The 24,754-nt window shown below is 38.4% G+C and overlaps 1 protein-coding gene across 1 annotated transcript in view; it reads left to right on the forward strand.

Annotated features, from left to right (window-relative positions):
- The window catches only part of LOC140227991 (uncharacterized), a 207,218-nt gene that overhangs the window by 48,680 nt on the left and 133,784 nt on the right, over positions 1-24,754 (forward strand). Inside the window, exons 4-6 of the mRNA XM_072308389.1 lie at positions 719-859; positions 10,346-10,472; positions 19,514-19,687. Coding sequence (XP_072164490.1) covers positions 719-859; positions 10,346-10,472; positions 19,514-19,687 — 442 coding nt within the window. The remainder of the gene's footprint in view (positions 1-718; positions 860-10,345; positions 10,473-19,513; positions 19,688-24,754) is intronic.

Below are 24,754 nucleotides of genomic sequence, written 5' to 3' on the forward strand. Positions count from 1 at the left end.
GACCTGTTATCAATGTCGGTGTCATGAGCCTTATGGCTGGTGGGTGTTGGTCTCATGGGATGACCCTGATTCAATAAGTACAAATCTACAAAAATTCTAATGAACAATGTTCATTTACCTGATTCTCTGAGGAAGACATTTGACAACTTCATCACCTCACTGCACTTTGCGTACGGATCATGCAGAATTCATGGTGTAAACCACAGTGCCATATAGTTGCAGCACAGTGATGCTACATTCACGGCATGACATCATAATTTTGGTCCCCCAAACTTCACTGTCAGATCAGGTTCATGTATTAGGAAAAGGGTGTCAAAACATCATCTGTCCATCTTTTTTGAGTGGTTTTTGCATTCAGAAACCTAATTATTCATATTCCCACAGTCTTCAGCTGACCAGAAATGTCTAATTCACCTTATCTTTGCATTGCAAGCATATTTTTTTTCTTGATAATACCCTTATGGTGGACTTGTCCTTTGAACTATTGATATCTCTGCAAAGGGTTTTTTTATGGATCTTGTTTATCTATCAATTTAAGCAGAGAAATAGGAAATAATGTTATGTCACTATCAGAGAATAAGTCACTCCCAACTTTTTTGGCTCCTTGTACTGTAGCAAGTCTCATACGCTGTAAATCCCAAGACATCATTTTCTAAATTGGACTTTGTTTCAAGTTTTGATGTCAAGATATATTTTGTGTGTTTGGAATATTTGCCAGGGACTGAGTATCCTCTGTCACTGCTTACAGAGAGAAGTCTTCTGCACCTAACATATGATCACGGAGAGAGTGATACTCATCAGGCAGGTACGATATCTGCATTCAGTCACATGCTTGAGGCAGTCCAGTTTGGCAAGGAAGGTGAGTGATAATTGCTCCTTTGTAGTAGAGTGCAATGTACTGGGTGTCTCAACTAAAGGAAGCAAAGTGTGATTAATGCTGTGAACTAAATGGATGGTTCACAGATTTAGAATTTTAGAATTCCTGTCTATAACTGAATTCTCAGCTTATACTTTTTTATACCTCCGCCACAACGTGTCGCCGGAGGCATTATGTTTTCGGGTTGTCCGTCCGTCCGTCCTTCCATCCGTCCTTCCGTCTGTATTCAATTTTGTGGACAGCGTAACTAAAAAAAAAAAATTTCAGGTATCCTAATGAAACTTGATAGGGCCTATCTATATGTACATGAATGAGTGGGCGAAGTTGTGCCTACTTTTGAGTGCACATGCTCAAGGTCAAAGGTCAAACGCTCAAGGTCAAAAGCTCAAAATTTTACTGTATCCCCCATATCTATGCAATGCCAAAGGTATTTTTTTAAACTTAGTGTATACATGTACTACCAAATAAAGATTCTCCAGAGAGAGTTTTTGGTCATGAGGTCAAAGTTCAGATGAAAATGTTAAAATTTTACTTTTTTCCTCCATATTTTGCAAAAATTATGGTTTAAGGTATCTTCATGGAGCTTAATATGCATGTACTGATTGGCAGTGATTATCTAGGGAATTTGGGGGTCATGGTTCAAAGGTCAAGATCAACTCCTTAAAATTTTCACTATTTCCCTCATATTTATACAATACCTGCAGGATTTTTCTTGACACTTTATAAATATATACATGCATTACCCAATAGAGATTCTCTGGAAAGTTTTTTGCCAAAAGGTGAAAGGTCAAGTGAAAGTGCTAAATTTCACTTGAACTTCCTCCATATCTTGAAAATGACTCAAGGTGTCATCATGAAACTTAGTATATATCAATGCATGTTCTATCTAACAGTGATCCTCATGGGAATTTTAGGGTCATGGAGTCAAAGGTCAAGGGTCAAAGGCTAGGTAAAATGCTAAAATTTTACTATTTAATACTGAAATTATACTTTTCCTCCATACCTCTAAAATTGCTCAATGCATAAACTTAAGAAAAGGTCATAAATCAAGTAGAAATCCTCAAATCCCCAAATACCTGCACTCTTAGACTGTATAGCCATTCATCCAATAAAACCTATGATGTAGTTCAAGGAAAGTGAACATTCAACACATTTGTGACAAACCTGTTATTTTAATATTTTGCCAGTTGTGTGAAACTGTCATCACACATTGTCAAGACATTGTACTATGGACCTATTGGGAGAACCCTGCATTATGGCGGAGGCATACCAGTCGCCATAGCGACATTTTTAGTTTAATCTGCTTTGCTTCAACAGGTCAAAATGGGAATGAACGAAGATAAAATGAAGTATATACCTGGATTGTAACAGTCACCCAATTTGATACCGATCAGATGCTGATCTAAGATGATTAGCGGTGTCTGACCAATCACTGATCATAGGAAAAAAATCAGATGTATCAGCAACCAAGGTCTAAGACATCACTAAGCAAAAAAAAAAAAATCACTAAGCTCCAAAAAAGGAAACCCAATGAGAAAATGCACATGTGCACACTGCACCACTTATGCACAAACTATGTTTGGTAATCACTCTCACTCAAAGCTAAATTTCAAGTCCAATCCATTGAGTTCTGTAGCATTGTGCTTATTTCACTCCCCTGTGTGTACACAGCACCATCTTCTCCTAAAAGATCTTTTGGAGCAAATTGTTGGACCGCATGGTGCCATGCGCTTTTGTGAGCTTCATCACACCTCCCTGCAAAAAGGAAAAAAAGGGGGAAAAAGAAATGTGATTCCTCCAACAGCAACTCTTTCTGTGACCTTGTCCTACAATGGGGTCAAACTGAACAGACATCAAACACATGTAAATCAAATTGTGAAAAAACAGCATAGTTGTAAATAAAGAAAAGTGTGCGAAGAGTAGTTTTTCTATTGCAATTATTTGTCAATCCATTGCTTTCATTTTGTTGAGTAAACAGATCTGCTGCAAGTGTTTTGTTGTTTGTTTGTTTTTTTTTTGTTCATTAATCTGAAAATGGAAAAGGGTTTGTTAATCCTAACAGTTGTAGCCTTATTTTTCTGAAGGTTTGTAAACTGTAAATGAAATGAAGTTCATCATGCTGAAAGTTCCTTAATCTGAATAGGAGACAAGGTTCATTATTCCAAAGGTTTTTACAAATCATGTAAAACTGTTGTCTGATACTGTGAAGATGTACTACAAAACTATGGGAGAATGATACAATATTGTGGAGACATATTAGACGCCATAGCAACATTTCTTGTTAAGTTTTTAGCTCACCTGAGCCGAAGGCTTGAATGAGCTATTCAATTGTGATTGCTCTTCGTTCGGCATGCGACGTGCGTCGACCATTTTTACCAAACTTGGCAGGTAGCATCCCTAGGGGGATGGGATCTCAGTTTGTTCAAATGGGCACCATGCCCTACCTAGGGGGCCCCAGGGGGCCCAAACCTCCAAAATTAAGGAATCTTAACCCATTGAGGACGGACTGATTTTGCTACAACACGTATTTTCAAAGCAAAATCGTAGATCGAAAAAATCGAAATTTTTCGTAGCAAAATCACTGGGGAAAGTTACGACCTTACAAAGGAATGTACAGATCGGATCGCCAATATGGCAGATGGTATTATGTTAAACGAGAATCACCCTCTACATGATTATTTTGAATTCCTACGATCAGGCAGAAGACTACGGTCTCTGAAATGTCGTACAAATCGATACGCAGACTCCTTTGTTCCATACGCAATCAGGATGTGTAATAACAACCGCTGATTTTTGTATAAAGTGAAGGGAGAGCTGTAGCTGGTTTGGTGTATGACGGCGGGGGGGGGGGGGTATTTTGAGCATTATCAAAAACACACAAGAATTTTATGGTTTGCAATTATTTGAATAGAATAACTTCTAAGTGAATTAAGATTAATGTGCAATAGTTGTCTGATTGTGCACATCGGGTGTGTCAGGGATTCAGTGAAACGAAGCGGATTTTAGCTGTGTGTATGGGGGGGGGGGGTGTAAGGAATATGTGCAATATGTGTTATAATTTATGGATTATGATATTTGGAGTGGTCTGTGTAAAGTAAGGTGTTTCAGAATTTGTGGTTATACAACTTTTTGCGGCAATTGATTTTTCCATAGTTTTCTGTGTATGTACACAAATATATTTATTTTTCCCCCTCTGCACGTTAAACACATGATGCCAGTCAATGTTGTGATGTATGTTTGGTTCCCTGTATTTTTTGAGTATTCACTTGATGTTTTATATGTAATGTAATATCATTTGCTATTTATCTGTTGCCAATATGTGTCTATGAATGTGTGACAAAATCAAATTTCCATGCCATGTTTTTATACATAATTTGGACAATAAAGAAATGAAATGAAATGAAATGAAATGAAATGAAATTTCCCATAGACACCGTCCTGCCCGAGTATACTCGGAACTCGTCCTCAATGGGTTAAAAAATCTTCTTCTCTAGAACCAGAAGTGATGGAGCTAAATTGATACTATGAGTTAGTACATTGATGACTGAAGTCTTAGTTAATACTATGAGTTAATGTATCAATGACTTTTGTTTCAAGTTTGTTCATGGCGAAATTGGGGGTGTCCCCATTGGGACCCAGGGGAGAGGGGTGGGATGGGTCCAGATGGGGACTTAAATTGTACATGTTCATATTCTTCTTGAAAACTCCTCAATGAATTTTCACCAAACTTATCAGGTAGCATGCCTAGGGGGTTTGGATCTCAATTTGTTCAACTGGGCTACCATGCTCCCCTTGGGGGCCCCTAGGGGACCCAGTCCTCCCTCTCCCTCCTCCCCCCCCCCCCCCCCCCATTAAGGAATATTAACAAATCTTCTCTAGAAATGAAGTGATGAGTGAAGTTTGATAATACCTTGAGTTTGTACATTGATGATTGTAGTTCCAAGTTTTGTTCATGTCAGATCCAGGGGTGCCCCCCCCCCCCCCACCTTTTGGAGTCATGGGGGGGAGGGGAAGCGATCCAAATACGGGCTTAAATTGTACACTTTCATCTTTTTTTTTTAATGCATGGAAGATAAACTTGCAATACTCAGGTGAGCGTGAGACCCTGGGTCTCTTGCTTTGCATTTGTAGTGGCCTCTAAATGTATACCTGGTATATCTTTTCTGGCTTTCCTATAATTAGAAATAAAAGAAAAGCACCCAAGCCAATGTTCTCGGATCCACCAACTTCATTCCAAGCAGGTCTAGTAGGCATTCAGTTGCACAACCTCCAATGCCATGTGTCCCCTCCTTCCATCTCCCTCTGTCTCAGAAAGAGTTTCTCCATCTTCCTGCAAGTCAAGGGCTGGTACAGATTCCCCCCCCCCCCCCCAATTGACTTCACAAGCTCTATGTGTGATTTAATCATTGAAGAATACCCGGGCCTTCCCACAATTGACAAATCGCCATGCGATTAAAAAACAAGATGGGCTAGTCAAAAATTTCTGTTGGCTAGTCAAAAATTTGCGGATTAGCCAGAATTGAATCTAACTAGTCCACCTGGCTAGTTAAATTTTTTCTTTTTTAAAGTTAGGCATGACCCCTGGGTTTAAATGTAAATTTAAAGAGTATACAAAAACAAAAATGACTTTAAGTAGACTAGTCGATCACCCAATTCTTTCAATCAGTTTATATCTTTGTCCAAATACATGTCTTGAACAATAGGGACATGTAATGTGTTTGCGTGATCAGCATACCTTGTCGACATGGAATCTCGCTATTATTCGCAAAAACATATGTGTATAACTAGAATAGGCATACATCAATAACTGTGCTTACAGAGCAGAACTTGAGGACGTTCCTCAGTTAAAGTGAAGTCCATGTCATTTTATTCAAACTCTTCAAACAGTAACTTTGACCCATCCAAAGCCCAACTAGACTTGGAATTTGTCAACACTGACAAATTAGGTGATCCGATCTTTTTGAAAATCAATGATTTGAGTTCTGATCCCAATATAGGCATGACCATACAGGTTTTATCTGTGTTTAGGGACATTGGCCGTGTGATGTTTGGATTCTCATTTAGAAAAGGGAGTCAGGTCTGCAGTCTTTGGTACCGAATTCCGTATACACTATAACGAAGATACAGAATGAAGTATATTTGACCATTGACCCCACTTTCCACAGCCAAGATGGCATCTGAGCAAAAAGTGGTTATTTTGTGAAATGATCCTTGTAACATGGTCTTTGCGTGTGCATAATATGGGAAAGATAGGACATGTATTCACCAAGATACAGGATGAAACATTTATGACCTTTGACCCTACTTAACCTGTTGAGGACGAGTCCCGAGTATACTTGGGCAGGTGTCTATAGGAAATGCGTGTTGTAGCAAAATCAAACCGTCCTCAACGGGTTAACATACCCAAGATGGTGTCCGATCAAGTAGTTGTTATTTTATGAAATAATGTACATGACATGAGCTAAACATGTGCAAAATATGGGGGTGATAGGGGCTGTTTTTCTTGAGTTATTGCAAAGAAAGTTGCAGAAAGAAAGAAATATCTCAATACATCGAAGATAAGCTTTAATTTCAACCAAGTTTTTTGACGTGATCTCGACATTGCATGAAAAAACAAAGAGCACAGTTACGATAGCGCAAAGTCTCAGCTACATCATATTAAAATCTGGGAGAAATTCACTGAAGCATAAGTGAGCTAGTGCTTGATAAAAATAGTCATGTCAATTTTCATTTCCAGAAAAACTGCACTCCCATAGAGATAATACGTAAACTGGTCAAATTTGACAAGATGACTTTTAATCCATTTTTACGAGGTGATGACGTCATCCAATCAAATTTTTTTAATTACACTTTTGAAAGAACATTAAATAAGCTACAAAATACTGAAATTGGCAAAGGATTAGTGAGATACGCTCGAATGAACTTGAAATTTGATGACGTCATTTTGAAAATTTACTTTTTTTACTTTATTAAGAAATTTGATATCTTTTAATCATTTTGTCAGCATCGCCAACCCATGAAATGACATGTACAACTCATCAGCTTTCAGAATATGTAAAGAAAATGGGGGGTCACCGTCCATCCTGACGAGTAAAATCGGATTTAAAATTGGCGGTTTGGCATAGTTGCACTGTCTATCGCCATTGACGCGCGTGCGGAATTTCAACTTTGACGGGCCCGTATGACGTCATATTGAGTTGGATTGACTTGAAACTTGGTAGAAATATTCCTTGACATTTCAGACATCCGATCGAAGTGAAAAAACGGGAAATTTCAATTGCATATGAGCTGTGCGTGCGTATATGCGCGCGCGCGTACGCGTCCGCCCGATTTTTTCAATTTTTAAAAAAATGCTCCAAATGGTCTGAAACAAGTGCAAAAAAATTTTGAGCTCGACTGGAGCATACAAATATTTCAATATGAGTAGAATGTGCATAATTATATGTGACGTAAATTTCATTGAAAAATTCCATTCTATTAATGAGATATGATTGAGAATGTGTTTTCATATAATGACGTCATAGTGACGTCACGGTCGACTGATCACTGTGATACACTTATAGATCTGTCGTCTTTGGGACATGATACATATATGGTATAATTTTGAAATTGATAGCAAGAGGACTTTCTGAGCTAACCTCTACACAACTTTTGTCCAGAAATAAGAAGAAGAAGAAGAACCAACAAAGAATCAGTACAGATACAGAAGGTGATCCGAGAGGATACTCGGATCACCTAAATATGCTAATAAAACCACAGGTTTGTGTACAATGTGTACTTGTTTTTCTTCTACGGGACTTTGATGCATAGATATGACATTCTGCCGTCCAGTACCAAAATGATCGCGTTATAGGATCAAGGCCATGGCAGGCAACAAAACCTGCAATGGCAAATTTAAATCCCCATAATTCTTTCAAAATCCACTTTATTTTCTCCAAATTTGCAAGAATTGTAGAGAAAGGTACCCAAAATGAGGAAAAAGTTTTAAAGTTGACATTTACACTCTCATTCTTGAGCAAGCCGCGCCCTCACACGGCAGAAACCACCAAAATCTCTCAAGTCCTTGTGGGAACATTTTCTGTTTGGTAGGGCTGAAGGAGAAGGTTCAAAAAACTTATTCTGTACATTCAAAACCCATGTCATTTTTTGAAACTTGACAAGATTGTAGATGAAGGGCTGCTTAATGCAGAAAAGTTGTTAAAATGAATGGTATGTGTGCTCGTTTCTGTGCTAGCAGCACTCCCATGTGGCAGAAATCATTGTAAGACCCCAAGATTTGGTCATAAACCTATCCAGGGATGGCTTGATCGGGCGGGTTCAGGAATCTCATGCTGTACATTCAAAATCCATGCCATTTTCATGAAACTTGACAAAATTGTAGAAGAATGCTTACTTATTGCAGAAACACAATAAAAATAGGTGGTTCCTATGCTCATTTTTGTGCTAGCAGCACTCCCATATGACAGAAATCATCCTAGGACCCCAAAATGTGGTTATAAACCTATCCTGGGTGCCCTGATTAGGTGGGGTGCAAGGATGTCATGTTGTACATTTAAACCCATGTCATTTTAATGAAACTTGATCAAATTGTTGAAGAAGGATTACTTAATGCAGAACGATTGTAAAACTGGGGGGTTCGTGTGCTCGTTTTTGTGCTAGCAGTGCCTTCGTGCAACAGAAATCATTGTAAGACCCCCAAATCTGGTCAGGACCCAATGCAGGGATACCCTGATAGGATGGGTTCATGAATGTCATGTTGTACACTCAAAACCCTGTGTATTTAAAAAAAAAAAAGAAAAAAAAAAAGAAACTTGTCAAATATGCAGTGATAGGGTGGAAAATATTCAGAAAGGAAGGTCCATATGTGTCTTTGTTATTTGTTTCCCTAGCACAGCCCATGATAGTATTATGTTATTATTAAGAAATGTAAGGAAATGGGAGTGTTGACATCAGTCTGTCCCCCAAAGAAACTGAAAAAAAAAAAAATTGATGTAGGGGCCTAATAGCGCTGATTGTAGGTTGGTTGTTGCAGTGGTTGGTATGTTGTAGACTTTGGTGATATACCTCAACCCCCCCCCCCCCAAAAAAAAAAAAAAAAAAAAAAAAAAATTGTAATTCTGTGAACCTCCTTTTGTTACACAAGATTTAGCAATCAAAATTAGTATTTGAACAGTAAAAGTGCTAAATACATGTCTGGTAATAACTTTTGTGCCCTTGCGTTTTGTAAACAAAAATTGAAAAATATTAATGACAGGTTTACAGTTGTAGATATAACTTAGATTTTCACAGAGATACTCAGATAGTTTTTAGCTGTTAAACTTAAAATTGAAAAGTGTGCCATATGTTTTGTATTTTTGTTTTTTGTTTTGTTTTGTTTTTTTACACCTAGTCTCGTAGACTATTAGTGCCCGACTGGGTAGTACTCGACTTGATCAGGTTGACGAACTGATAATGAACTGCATGTCACAAAATAGATATATATGGAATGAAAAAGGAAACAGCTCAGTTCCACGTCCAAGCTTCAATTCCATCGATCAGTGCTGTGCTGCCATGACCATGTAATGTGCGGCTCGGACCGCTGAACTGTGCGTAGTACGTAAATACGGTAATGCGTACAGTCGGCACGCGGGCCGAGCGAGGCCGCCCAGCGCGGCCGCGGTGGAAAGATGTCGAATGTCCATACGTACTACACTCTAGCTTAATCTACTAGTATCTCAGCTTGGCTCATCACTGACCAACCTGCGCAGCTAGGATGAACACGAACATAACTGAGAAACGTCCTTAAATGTGCGGAGCACAAGTACCAAATTGGTATAGAGATATGATCGGATTTATTGATATATTGTAAGTTTCAGGGGCTATCATGGTGAATTATGGCTGGGTTTTTTTTTTTTGTGTGTGTGTGTGTGTGTGTATTCTAGCTGTACATGTACATTGTATGTAAATTTTATTTCCTGGGTCAATATTGGTGCACTTTAACACTGCCTTCCTTTGTGCTTAGCTGATAAGCCATTTCGTCATTATGTCAACAAGCCTTGTGAAGGGACATGCATATAGTGTCAAGAAGTTGTCAAGTCAGCTTTGCTTGACATTTTCATTACCATGGTGTGATCTTTCTGATTATGCAGATTCCATGTTTTGACAGTTATTAGTTATTGCTCAAAATGTGCCCTTAATTGTCCAGATGGGTTTGAATATGTTTCTTGATATCTGTGGAAGTAATGGGCTAAAAGTTGGGGGATTATTTTTCCATTCCTCAAAGCAATAATTGTATTGGCACTAATAGGGCAACAAAGTATGTATGCAATGTCCCCACGTGTTTATATTTTACTGTTTTAGTCTTATACTAAATTCTGAATGTTTGATAATAATCACAGTTCACAATACTTGATAATGCATTTATGTTAAGTAGATATTCATCAGCTTCATAGTTTCCTTGAATGTCTGTCATGTCTCTTTGGCCAATAGAGCAGTGCTACCTGCTTGCAGAGTTTGCCAGACGGTGTTCCCCCTGTACAACAATGAGCCTTTCCATCTTCTCTCAGTACATGTGTGAGAACGAACTCCCACCAGCCTCCTGTCCAAATTTATTCAGGTATGAATTCAACATTTTCTGGAGTCATAAGTGTACAATATACATTATGTATATTTTTATCATCATCACTTTATTTAAGTTAAACAACAACAAAGGAAACATTTTCAGACATAACACAATAGAAATAACAAAATCACTACATTAATATGTTGCAGAAGACAAGACATAAAATGAACATGCAGGGCAAATGAGAATAAGCCATAGAGTAGACATAGAAACTTCAATAAAAGTACCACAAATTTTAAACTTCTGTTTTGATCTCAACTCAGAAAAGCATCCTCCCAAAATAATCAAGATAAATGTCAAATTCAAAATATAACTTGTAATATCACAATCTGATCATAGCAATATTACCGGTATATTTACTGTGCCAAAGAATTAACCTAATATCCAAATAGGAATATGAAGCTTCTGAAAAAATACTCACTAGTGAAATTCATTACTGTTTGGATGAAGAAAATATAAAACATGTACATAGACACAGGTATAGAAAAGATGATGAAGTTGGGTAGTAATGCATTTTTGTCCAACAGTGCTATTTATTCAAACCAACTTTTCGATGCATGCATACATCTTCAGGGTCAACAAGAATAATTATGAAAATTAACAAGATGACTTTATTCTCTATATATACACAAGTGGTAGTCATAGGAATGTTTCTGGCAACATGTGTGTGGTATCTAAGTAGGAGCATTGTCAATTTGTTTGATTATGATGTAATAATAATAATAACAATTAATGTCGCAACAACATAATTATGCATAAGTAACCAAGCAGATCAAATTGATTTAAATCATGTACATGTAAATGAAAAATGTTAGCAGGAGGCTAATATTTGTGTAAGGCTTAAAACTGCATATGGGCAGTCTAATTCTTGGTGGCTGTACTGGACAGATTGTTGAGAAAAATAAGGCCTTATAACCTTATCATGGTAGTGTTTAGGGTTGGATACTTCTGAATTGTTACTGCTTATAGAAGTTGTACTTGTCAAGCCACGAGAGTTCTCTATTAAGTCAAACTGAAAGCTTCTACATTATAGCATGTAGTTCAGCGCGCTTTCTTCGTCTGCTGTTTCGTATCCACCTCCTACATGTAAGAGGCAGATCTTGAGGTCCCACAGAGAGTGGTCTGCTTCATGGAAGTGTTCAGCTATAGGGAAACCAGTGTGATGTTGTCTAATTGTGTACCTGTGGATATTGAATCTTGCTCTGAATTTAGTGCTGGTTAGCCCAATGTAAGCCACATTGGGGCATTTTGAGCAGAGAAAGCAATAGAGAATGTTACTCAAATCGCAGTTGTGGTTAGGTGGATGTACAGTAAAACCAGACGAGAGACTTACGGAGTTATCCGTAATGATATGCGGGCAAATTTGGCAGCATGGTTTTTCAAGGATCCTCCAGAATGCTGGTCAGTTGACACTGTCAAATGCCTTAGTGAAATCAACAAATGCAGCATATTTATAGGCATTTGTTGCACCTTACATTTCTCTTGGATTTGATGGGTAGTGAACAGCATGTCAGTGGTATTCCTACCTTTGACAATGACAGCCACATTGTGACTCTGGGAATGTTGTTTCTCATGTGTTGTTAATAAGCCTGGGGAGAACCTTTGCCGAAAATTTTCCAGTTACTAAGATAAGAGAAATACCATGATAGTTACCACAATCACACTTTGGTCTCCTCCATTTGTACAAATTGCTGATGTTGACATCTTTCCGTTGATGAGCTATTGTTTCAGTGTCCCAGATATGCTTAAAGGAAACCAAAACCCAAAGAGAAATGTGGATTGAGTGAAAGCAGCAACATTAGTAGAACACATCAGTGAAAGTTTGAGGAAAATCGGACGATTGATGCAAAAGTTATGAATTATTACAGTTTAGGTGTAGAAACTGCTGGATAAGGAGACTACTTGAGCTCATGGCATCATGTGTGGACAACATTATAAAGAAAATATAAAGAAAATTAAACATGATGCCATTTTTCTCGCATAATAAATCCATCCAGGGTAATGTGAGCACATCTTCCAAGTCCTTCTGTTGAACTAGCACATACTACTAGTAGTAATCAAATACCGGTTCCATGCTAGTAGAGTTAGAACCAGCATTGGCTGTCTGGCAGAAGCTCAGTGGTCCAGTGGATATAATGGTGCCTGTCTGGTAAGCAGGAGATCGTTGGTTTGAATCCAGCCAGAGTATGTAGGCCTGTGCCCATGATTTTTTTATCATGGCTACTACCATTGAAACACTGTTTAATTAGGTGCTTATTTATGTCAATGCATGGTTATTTGTCAATCACTTGCACTAAAAAAAAAAGGTCTGTTGTTCATCGATGTCAGTCTGCTCATAATAAAAAAGGGACAGAAATTTGCAATTTCTTGAGCAAAAAGACGACTGAGAAATTGATACATGATATGCATTTGTTTCATCTAGAATAGATTCATGTAATATTCTTATTCACGGTATCCCTGAAAGAGAAATTGGAAAATTGCAGGTAGTACAAAATAGTGCTGCCTGACTAATGGAATGTGCAGAGGGTAGGGATCTAATTATGCCCAAATTGCCAGCATTGGTTGCCTGTAGCTAAAAGAATTGTGTATGAGATTGTTGTCCTATGCTGTAGAGTTGTAATGAAGAAATCCCCTTCATACATTGTATGTATTTACATAAGTTGCTCCATGCACACCTAATAGAAATTTCTGCTCCTCTGATGAGCATTTTCTTATTGTACCAGTTTCATGAAACTTTCAAGAATTTTGCGAGGAGCCAAGATTTGCGAAAATAAGATGCACATGAAGGGTTTTATTTGTCTGCACAATGCATTGAATGTCAGTGGCAGTTGGCAAAAGTTTCATGCTACAAAAAAAAAAGGCAGTCAGCTCCAGTTTGCAAAAGTTTCATGCCATGAATGTTTTCGGTTTTAAAGTGTGCTGTGAAAAGGGCTACCACAGAAAATTCAAGTTTAAATTGTATTTAATAATGTTGACTTACCCTGCCATATAACATATCAGATGATGACTTTTGCTATCAGGGATATACAGAAATATTTTTCCCACTGGATTTGAAATGTTATTTTGAGGAGGCAATAAATCCCTTATTGGTATTTCAAACCCTTGAGATGGAATTTCATAAATGTTCCCTACCAAGATAGCCCTCCTGTATACTTTATATTCACATGGTGATCCTTAACTTCTAAGTTAGCTAGCTTCAAGTATAAACTCCTGCCCCTTAAAGGGATTGTTTCGGTTGAGGTGGGGACTCAGATTTTAACTTTATTTCAAGGTAATTGGAAATCACTAATTTAGAATATTAGAGGGAAGACAATTCTAAGAGGAATCAAGCATTTATTTGATGAAAATAAGTTTTGAAATGGTTGAGATATCAAAAACTAAAGTAAAACAAAGTCCTATTAAAAGATGGGACCCACCCTTTATAAGGACCTCTTTGTTCTTAATAACTCGGCCATTTCAAAACTGATGTTCATAAAATAAACTTTAAATTCCTTGTAGAATTCTATGTTCTTTAATATTTCCTTAGTAGTTTCTAATTATCTCATAAAAAGTTAAAACCTGAATCCCCATCTCAACCAAAACTATACTATCCCTTTAACTCTGTATGTGCCACGTTCACACACCCGACTCAGTCGACGGTGTGCCAACTCCGCATATTCTACTCAAACGTACAAACCTGCCAAAACCTATCAATAAATCGCCCAGTGCCACAGTACAGTGGAAGCGTTTCTTGCAGTTCCATTCCTGTCACACGTAGCTTGCATTTTATGTGGTGACTGAATATCAAGCGGTGTTCCCTATACTGGATTTGCAAGTAAATTCCCAGTTTGTGTCAATGTTTTGTGTGCAAAAGTCATGCCTCTTCAATAATAAAGCTACTCATTGCTCTTTTGAAAGAAAAATCATCATAGATTAAAATTTTGTCATCCAATTTACATCAAATCAAAGCTAGGCATTTTGTCTACAACTTTGCTCATTACATGTCAAGGGTGACAAAAATCTATAAAAGTTACATAGATTTGAAAAACAGGATGTTTTCCCAAAGCAGGACTACATTGCGCTCTCAGAATAATGTGCCACAGAGGGAGTTTACTCCATGGTACATAAAGAGTGAGGGGGCAAGAGCTTGTCCTCGAAGGTAGCTAACCTTAAAGTTGAGGATCACTGTCTGACTGTAACTTGTATGATTTATTTTTCACTGCCAAATAGCATTTAGGAACTTTCAGGTAATGTCATATTGCTGTCAGGTTCAAATTGCTGAATCTGTGACAGGTGAATTGAGGCATAGTGGCCTGTGTGCCCAAATGTCACCTAGATTTAGTCCATTGATTTGTCTGTGAATGTTCTCAGTCATCCAGGTAAAGTATCTAATGAACTATATTACTAAATCTGGTCAACTGGACTTACTTGTAATTTGGAGTAGCGACGTTTCACATCCTCTCTGGGACGCTTCATCAGGCCGACTGATCTTTGGCGACAATTGGTTGTTGACCCGGAACAGGGTCGGGGAATTTCGGAAAGCGCCGAGGAATCTTCCGAACTGCCGGGTTGTAGGCTCCGGCTGGGTTGTGTCGCAGGCCCCCTCCTCGGTTTAGGGATGGCTCCTCCCTTTTAACGTAGATAGACTCTTTGACTCCCCTCTCGAACCGCCGTGCCTCGCGATCTAAGATAACCACGTCCTTGTTGTCAAAGGTGTGGTTACTGCTGTTCAGATGGGAGTAAACGGCAGAGTCTCCACATCCAGACAAGCTAGCTCGTCTGTGCTGGTACATGCGTTTGGCTAAGGTCTGCTTTGTCTCTCCTATGTACAGCTCCTCACACTCGTCATCCTTGCATTGGATAGCATAGACCACGTTGTTTTGTTGGTCCTTTGGAGTCTTATCCTTAGGATGGACTAACTTCTGTCTCAATGTGTTTGAAGGCTTGAAAGAGACAGGAATACGATGCTTGCTGAATATTCTACAGATTTTCTCTGAAAGTCCGGAAACATAGGGAACCGTCGCGTCGTACCTCCGCTTCACTGTCGTTGTCTTGCTCTGGTTGAGTTTGTCCTTGTGTCTTGGTTTGGATTTATGAACTGCCTTCTCGAATGTCCAGCCACTGTAACCACATGCACTAAGTGCCTCTTTAACGTGCCTGTGTTCCTTGATTTTCATGTCCTCATCCGAGCAGATGGTATCTGCCCGGTGGAGAAGGGTTTTGATTACCCCTAGCTTGTGGACCAAGGGGTGATGCGAATCAAAGGCAAGGTACTGATCTGTATGTGTTTCTTTCCTGTAGACCGATGTGTGCAGCGTACCGTCACTCTGAATACTAACCAGGCAATCAAGAAAAGCGAGTTTTCCCTTCTTCGCTCTCTCTTGTGTGAACGTGATGTACTTATTCACCTCATTGATGTGGTCAAAGAAAGAATCCAGCTGGTCTTTCCTGATTTTAACCCATGTATCATCTATGTACCGGAACCAACATGTTGGTGGGATTCCTGTGTGCGAATGTAGAGCCTGGCGTTCAAATCGTTCCATAAACAGGTTTACCACAATTGGGGACACTGGCGAGCCCATTGCACCACCATGACACTGTCTGTAAAAACGGCCATCATACACAAAGTAAGTGGTATTCAGACACAGCTCCAATAAAGAACAGACTTGGTCCGGGCTGAGCTTCGTCCTGTCACTTAATGATGTGTCCTCCACTAGAAATTCTCTAACCACTTGTACTGCTTCGTCGGGTGGAACGCACATGAATAGAGAACTTGCGTCATAAGATGTTATTGTCTCTCCCTCCTCCAATCGAATGTCCTTGATTTTGTCAACAAAATCTTCGGAGTTGATGATGTGGTGGTCAGAATTCCCGACAAGTGATCGTATTATGTATGCAAGATGTTTTGCTACGTTGTAAGTAACGGAGTCTATGCTACTCACAATTGGTCGAAGAGGTATATTTTCTTTGTGAATTTTTGGCAGTCCATAGAATTTGGGTACTGTATCACCTGGGTACAACCTGTAGTACAAGGCCTTTTCCGATCTTTGTAATTGTTGCAGAATGTCAATCACTCTCCTTTTGTAGCCAGCTGAGGGATCCCGCTTGAGAAGTTCATATGTCTTTTGTGTCGCTCTGTAGCTCATTCACTTTGCCATCGTAGTCTGTCTTGTCTAACACCACTGTGCATCTGCCTTTGTCTGCTGGCAAGATAATGATGTTATCCTCCTTGCTTAGTGTTTTGACAGCCTCTCTCTCTGTAAAGAGAAAGGTTGGAGTTTGGCGTTTTGGCATTCACTAAACAAGTTGACACCCAAGTTCTTAATTCCTCTGCTGCCGATGCCTGTAGTTTGTTATTCCTGATTGCTGACTCAGTCACAGTTATGAATTCCGCGTAAGGTATGCGGTCTGGTGCCACCGAGAAGTTCAAGCCTTTCCCGAGAATGTTCTTTTCCGCTGCGCTTAAGGGTCTACTAGAAAGGTTCTTGACCCATTTATCTTTGGAACTCTCTTTCAGATGTTGTTTGCCTTTCTTTCTCCAATCCGTGTCCGTATCACATCTAGACCGCTGTGAGTTAAACAATCTTGTGAACTTTTACTGTTGTCTTTCTTTTGACTTCCGATTTTGAGACAGCTGCGACTGCGCTGTGAGCTGTGACACTTGCTCATAGATATTGGTCGGCAATCAGTTACACAAATCATCTGATAATTTACTCACTTTATTTTCCAACGAGTTGATTGTGAAGATAGTTTGATGGACCACTTCATTCAGTAATCCTTTCTGTGCCTTGGCAATGATTTTTCCCGCTTTGTATCCCTTCACTAATGGTTTAATCCATAAGCTCCGCGGTGTAACATCCGAATGAAGACAACGCAGGTTGAACCGAAGATGATTCCTGTAGTCGGCTAATTTCCTCAACACTTTCTCATAATTCCTCACCAAATCTAGGCAATCTTTGCCAAAGTGGTTCAAGATATGTCTGTGAATGTTCTCAGTCATCCAGGTAAAGTATCACATGAACTATATTACTAAATCTGGTCAACTGGACTTACTTGTAATTTGGAGTAGCGACGTTTCACGTCCTCTCCGACTGATCTTTGGCGGCAATTGGTTGTTGACCCGGAACAGGGTCGGGGAATTTTGGAAAGCGCCGAGGAATCTTCCGAACTGCCGGGTTGCAGGCTCCGGCTAGGTTGTGTCGCATTTCAAGAATCCATTGATTCTTGAAACCATGGACTTTCTAATCCATGATCGAAATTGAAACCAATGAGCATTTCCCAAACAGCAGATTAAATAATCCATTGATTAAATCATTCAAACCTTGGTCTAAACCATTGATGCTACCCAACATTTTTTTTTTACCCACAAAAGCTGAACTGAGCATGCTCAGTACACCCCTTATCTCACCCCACCTGTCCTATTGTATGCAGGCAGGTACCCAGGTACCAAAAAAGTCAACATGCTGTGTATTCGAATGGCGCGATATGTCACAGTTCCAGTGCATAGAACACAAAATATGTATTGCAACACCTAGTACAGGGACTATTTACATGATATTGAGCCACTGACAGTAAAATGTGGAAAAACACTGAAATTACCTATGACTGAAAATCCCCACTAAATGTTAATAAATTGTTAATGCATTTTCTTACAACACATTCAATGTGACATGTTTGTCGATACAAACAGGGAGGGTGCGCATCTTATTGTACCACTCACTGAAGACGCATTAAAGTGAGACTAAAGAGGGTAAAATGCCAGACAGTTTGGATGGTGATACCCCTGCATATGCAGAGTTCGTGGTCAAAATCTGGTAATACATGAATCTGCAGTATTTTTCTCACAATGTGAGCACAGCTTCAGGTAAATGTACAAGATTTGTAAGATTCCACATTGAAAAGGGGACAATCTCTAGGTACACAGTACATATCAATATGAAGTGTACCCTCAGCCAATATGTCTGGACTCTCATACTGGAGATGTCAGACTAGTTCAAGAGCTTCACCCTACGACTTGTAGAGTGGGTCTGAAGATGTGATCAAGAGTTTAAGCATTGCTATGCTAACTCTTAGATCTAGATCTATCTAAGTTAGGTTCAGAAGTATACAGCATTTGTAAGCACTGTGAATCTCCATTATTTTTTTTTCTGTCAATGGCTTCTCCCAGTTGAACAATACTCTATACAATATGAGAACTCAACTAACTCCTTGCACTCCTTCCAGTTATGAATTTTGGGAATTTTCTTGAACATTTTTTTTTAATTTTACATGCTTACCTTATTATGGATGCATTTTCACTTTACTTTTGATACTCTGATGGTTTTAATTCTTCTTTAATTTTTGGAGAAAAGACAAATATTTTCCGGTGCTTATTGGATTTCTTGGGGGTACATAATGAAGCCTTGCCCATTATTATTCACTAGTCAGTAGCTCCAGCTGTTTGCATGTCCATGACTCCAATAAAACAACCACTAAAAAACCCAAAATAAGTATATAAACATCAGCCTCAACAGACTCTGGCTAATCTAACATAGATTTTGACTGTGCTCTTATACAGTAACTTTCAACGAGCAGCATGAAAATACATGCATAGGACCATACTGTGCGACTTGCAGCAGAAAATAATGATAAAATTGTAACAAACAAGACTAGTGTAACATATCTTGGCTTCATAATGTTCATGCATAATGGACAAGGAAGATAAATACCACTTTGTGCAGGAAGGGTAAAGCACCATACTCTTGATTGCGCTACAAATGCTGAATAGCCATAAACATTAACATACCTGAACTGATTTTTGTTCATCTTTGTGAGAGAGGAAATTCACCACTTTTGGAATGAATCAGGAAAATAGCACTCTAATAATATGCAGGACTAGCTGTGATTTGTCAATCACAATTGCATCTATGTACAAAACTTTAGACCATGGTCTCAGTGGTGTCATATGATCCATGAACTCAATCTAGACGACATTTGGGAATTCAAGCCAATGACATCCCCATTGAAGATACGATACATGATAAATGGCAGATGACTATAACTTATCTCTTTGATAGGGCCTTTGATATCAAGAAGCAGGGATACCTACAGGCAGTGGACTTCATCAATGGGCTAGCAGCAATGCAACCATCTGCACCTCATGGGGGGCTGCCTGCTGAGCTCAGATGTCGCTATATTTTCAGATACTATGACCAAGATAGTGATGGCAAACTGGAGTTTGCAGAATTCAAGTAAGTCTTTGCTTGTGACCATCTAGCTCATTCCAGCATTTGTAATTTCCCTTGGTATAGAGAAATAGTGGCTTTTGGCTAACATGCTGAAATGAAGTAACATTAACATATGATTTGTACCATGTTTCTCTGTTAATGCTGAAGCTCTGTGGAAGCCCTTTGTTGCTTTTGTCATGAATTCCATACATCCCAGATATCATTGAAAAAAAAACAATGTGAGAAAACTTTTGAGGTAATAGATTAACAATAGGCCTATATGGCTACACTGTTGACTCTTAGAGTGCTGAAGGGTTCTTGAACCCACAAATGTAGAAACGCCCACTAATGTAGAAATACATCAACCACAAATGTAGAAAATTTCAACCATAAATATAGAAAACAAACAGTGCCCAAACAAACAGTAACAAAATTGCATACATCAACCACAAATGTAGAAATTATGTAAACCAAAGTGAATGTGGTTTATATACCATGTACATGTATCTTCTGTTTATTAGTCCGTGTACATGGCAAGTTCTAATTTTTTTTCATGAAGATTTCGGAGGAGGTCTTTTTTTCTTTTTCTTTTTTGCTATTTCCCTATTTTTGGGGTGCTGAACACAAATCCTAGCAACAGCAAAACAAAACTTTGATAACTGCTCCCTAGTATAAACCACCCTATGAAGTAAATTTATATTGAAATTCCCTGTAAAGATCTCCAATAAGTTTTGAGGTTCTAGGCGTGCAAAAGTTCTCCTTATACTTTTTTCAGGAAATCAAATTTCTGATGGCCATCTAACAAAGCAATGTGAATTTTATAAAACACATACAAAATGTGTATAAAATCTTCCTCCACGTTGCACAATTTTAAAGTACCCGGTAATAACTTTAATAAGTAAGAACTTGATGAAGAAACAGTCTCGGCTACCTCCAGTGCAGTCTTCAAACAGAGACTTCAAATGTGAATCACCTCTCCTGCCCCGTGCATACAAAACCATACTAATCACAATATTGGTGGAGTACAGTCAATTGTGAGTATACCAACGGAACCCAAGCAGGAACAGAAACTTGTGGGGGAAGAAAGAGAATACATTAATCACGCATACTATTATCGACTTCATACCAATTGCATAAAATACCATCATATTTCACACACACACTCGTATGCAGCATACTTGTATCTTATGCTAGGCATGTCTTTCACCAAAAGCCAATAAACAATTTACCATTGGTACATTTTGTGGGCAATGTTTGTGAATTATTTGTACATTAGTGGGCGTTTCTATATTTGTGGGTGCTGTCCAATTTTACATTTGTGGTTGATATATTTCTACATTAGTGGGCAGGCAGTCGGTTGGGCGGTCGGTCAGGCGGTCCGTTGCAAATCTTGCGCTGCGAACTCCCTCAATAAGATGAAAGTTAGGGTACATGATGACATTGAGGTGACAATGTGCAAGACATGTTTTTTTGTGTTTGTTGGAGTCAGCGTTGCCATGGTTACCACAATTTTCCCAAAGCCTTGTGGAGTGAACTACTTCCACTGTATTTAAAAAAAAAAAAAAAAATATTCATTTCAAATTTGGTATGTACAATGATCTATAGGTGTAGTTATGCAAGACACTCTTTGTGTTTGTACCCAACATGGCATATATTGTCATGGAAACTGCATTTTCTTGAAAATTTTGTGGAGTGAATTACTTCCACAGTTTTGAAGCAATTGAAATCAAATTTGGTAGACATTATGGCATTGAAGCATAGATGTGGAGACCTGAGTTTTAAGTTTGCCAGACAAGGCATTGCCATGTTAACCACAATTCTACCAAAACCTTGTGAGTCGTATCACGTCCACAGCATTCAAGCAATTAAGGTCAAATGTAGTATGTATGATCTATAGGGATAGGTATGCAAGACACTATTTTGTTAGTATAAGTAAAAAAAGAAAAAAAAAAAAAACACATTGCCATGGTAACCACTTATTTTTTAATCAAACTGAAGCATTTAAGCTATTAAGGTCAAATTTGGTATGTAAGAAGATCTATAGGTGCAAAATGTCCTTTGTGTTTGTACCCGATAAACCCTTGGTTCAGTTCTTTTTCATAGGAGTCTGAGCTGCTGGAACGAGAGTATCAATCACCTTCAGTGATAGTTCTAGTTTTTATTCTTATCATTTCTTTCTTTTTTTGCAGATTTTATTTATTGATTATCTCTAAAAAGAGATCAAGGTCTTATCACTTAAAACTAATCAATGTCACTTTTATCTCATTATCTCAGGATGGTGTAATTTTGTTTCAATTCAATCATTTAACCATGATGTCAGTATGACATTGTTTATAATTGCATTATTTGAAATCACACTATTGTCTCTATCTCCATTTCTTAACATATTTTTTTCAATGAAATTTGGTAGAGCAATATTTCATGTGATGTTCTACATGTACAATACTAAGAAAGGCCCTGATGGCACTCACATGCATGTATGTGAGCATCAAAATTTTAGAATGCTCCAAATGAGCTAGAAATCATTTTGCATTCATTGCAGACCATATTGAGCATTTCAAAGTCTTATGTGTTCATGTGCATGCACATGCATCATTTGCGCCTATTTGTGTGCACATAGTGCCAAAAAATATACATATATATATTTTTTTTTTTACTTGAAATGGTCAAAATTCACATGGTTAATTTTCTTATTATGCCCCCTCCACAAAGTGTCACTGGAGGCATGTTTTCAGGTTGTCTGTCCATCCGTCCATCCTTCCGTCCGTAATCAATTTTGTGGACAGCGTAACTAAAAAAACCATTCGAGATATATATCCTAATTAATCTTGGCATGTACATTATATGTATGAGTGGGTGAAGTTGTGCCGATCAACTTTTGAGCACACATGCTCAAGGTCAAAAGGTCAAGGTCAAATGCTCAAAATTTCATTTTCCCCCATATCTATGCAATGCCTAAATGTATTTCCTTGAAACTTAGTGTATACATGAGCTATCAAATAAAGATTTTCCAGAGATAGTTTTGGGATGTGAGGTCAAAGGTCAAAGGTGAAGTAAAAATGATAAAATTTGAATTTTTTCTCCATATCTCACAAATGGTTCTAGGTATCTTCATGGAACTTAGTACATATGCATGCACTGACTGGCAATGATTATCTAGGGAATATAGGGGTCATGGGTCAAAGGTCAAGGCCAACTCCTCAAAATTTCACTATTTCCCTCTTACATTGTATCTATGCAATGCCTACAGGATTTTTCTGTAAGTGGAATTGTATGTTTTTGTATAATCTTTTCATTTTTTTTTTGAGCGCATAGGGACATTATCACTTTGTGTTATGCGCTATATAAGCACTGTCAGTTATTATCATTATTATTATATCCAATAGAGATTCTCTTGGAAGATTCTTGCCCAAAGGTCAAAAGGTCAAAGGTCAAGTGAAAGTGCTAAATTTCTTTTCTTCGTTAAACTTAAAGACCTAGTCAAATGCGTGCAAAATGTTTTCAGATGCAAAAGAAATGTAAAATATATGTCATGATTATCAATTTAAATATGTTTTCAGTGTCGTTCCAATTTTTATCGCTTCTAGAAACTCCCCCAAATATCACATTTTTGGAGGATCTCGTTGCAGTTTTTGCAAAAAAAATGTTACGTGACCAACACCCCTGAACCGATTGATGACGTAAAAGTACGGAGTTGTGCTCAGTTAGCAGACGCCACTCAGCACTAGCACTTAGACTACTAGCTTGGTACACGCGCGTACACGTTAGCTAGCCCGGCCAGGCCCAGGCCTGCGCGGGATATGCGCTCCCGGTCGACCCACTGACTGTCGACATGTACGCATTGCACGTACATTATCACTAAAGTTAGCTTGCACAAATACCTGGTCCAGTCAGACCGCAACGTCCTGAAAAGCCTTCGCATTTATCGTACGCGTATGCATGGACCTCACGGACATGAATACGTAATAAGCTGGGAGACCACATTTTTAGAGTGTCTGTAAATCTAAACGACATTATCAATCTTCATGATTTATACATCGATAAAAAGCTGAAGAGTTGTACTTTGATGAAATTTGACCACTTAAAAGGTTATGACATATGAAATATACTGAACAAGGAAATTATAAAACACAAAATTTGCATATCTTTCATTTTTCTCAAGGGGTACACTAGACCAACGAAATTAAGGTGGACCAAAATGGAAGAGGTATAAAATGAAAGAAGAAATATCATTCTATGAAAACATAATGACTTTATGTGGACTGATCCTATGAACGGGTCAGGTTGGCGAATAACTCATTGCGTTGTACAGTTAATTTTTGACGAGATTTCAGTTTGCCGCGAATACGCGTTTCTGATTGGTTAATTCCCTCTGAGTGGAGAGTTGAACGAACCTCGCAGAATGACAGTAAACGTGTACTCTAAATACACTGTGTGTAGATGACAGTGTAGGACCCTATGGTGTGTGTGTGTGCGCGCGCACAATGTATGTATACGCGCTCAGGTTCAGGCAACTGCAGCTAAGATCTACAAGAACAACACTCCACTCTGATCGACATGCTCAACTTTGGCTTGAACTTTGCACAACTAGATAGAGTAGCATGCATTGATAAATAGCATACAAATCAATAATAAAAGATCTAGCACTAAGTTTGCGCACATGAGTTCTTTGGGGCTCTCTATTTGGTATTAGAATAATTATTTCTTATTAATCCACTGTATACATCGCTGAGTAATTTATCTAATGATACCCTGGGAGCGCATGATCATTCATGTATCTCAAATTGCCACACTATGATTCTTACTCGACGAGACTTTCAATTTTTATTGTTTTCTAAGCGAGGGACCAATTCAGTTCTTACTGTGCTATTATAACAAGTATATCTAAAATGTTGACTATCATTCATGTGGTGATTCAACCTACAAGTATGAACGGGTCGGGTTGGCAATAAATAGAAAGCCTTGTTCTAATTTGTCCCAGGGTCGTTTGGAAAATATCGATATATTGCGGAGATATGAATAATGGTATCATAAGCTCATTTTATATAATGTAAGCATTAAAAGGTGTGATTTATTTCAAATATTCACAGA

This window comes from Diadema setosum, chromosome 4, assembly GCF_964275005.1.
Source record: "Diadema setosum chromosome 4, eeDiaSeto1, whole genome shotgun sequence".
Taxonomy (NCBI): domain Eukaryota; kingdom Metazoa; phylum Echinodermata; class Echinoidea; order Diadematoida; family Diadematidae; genus Diadema; species Diadema setosum.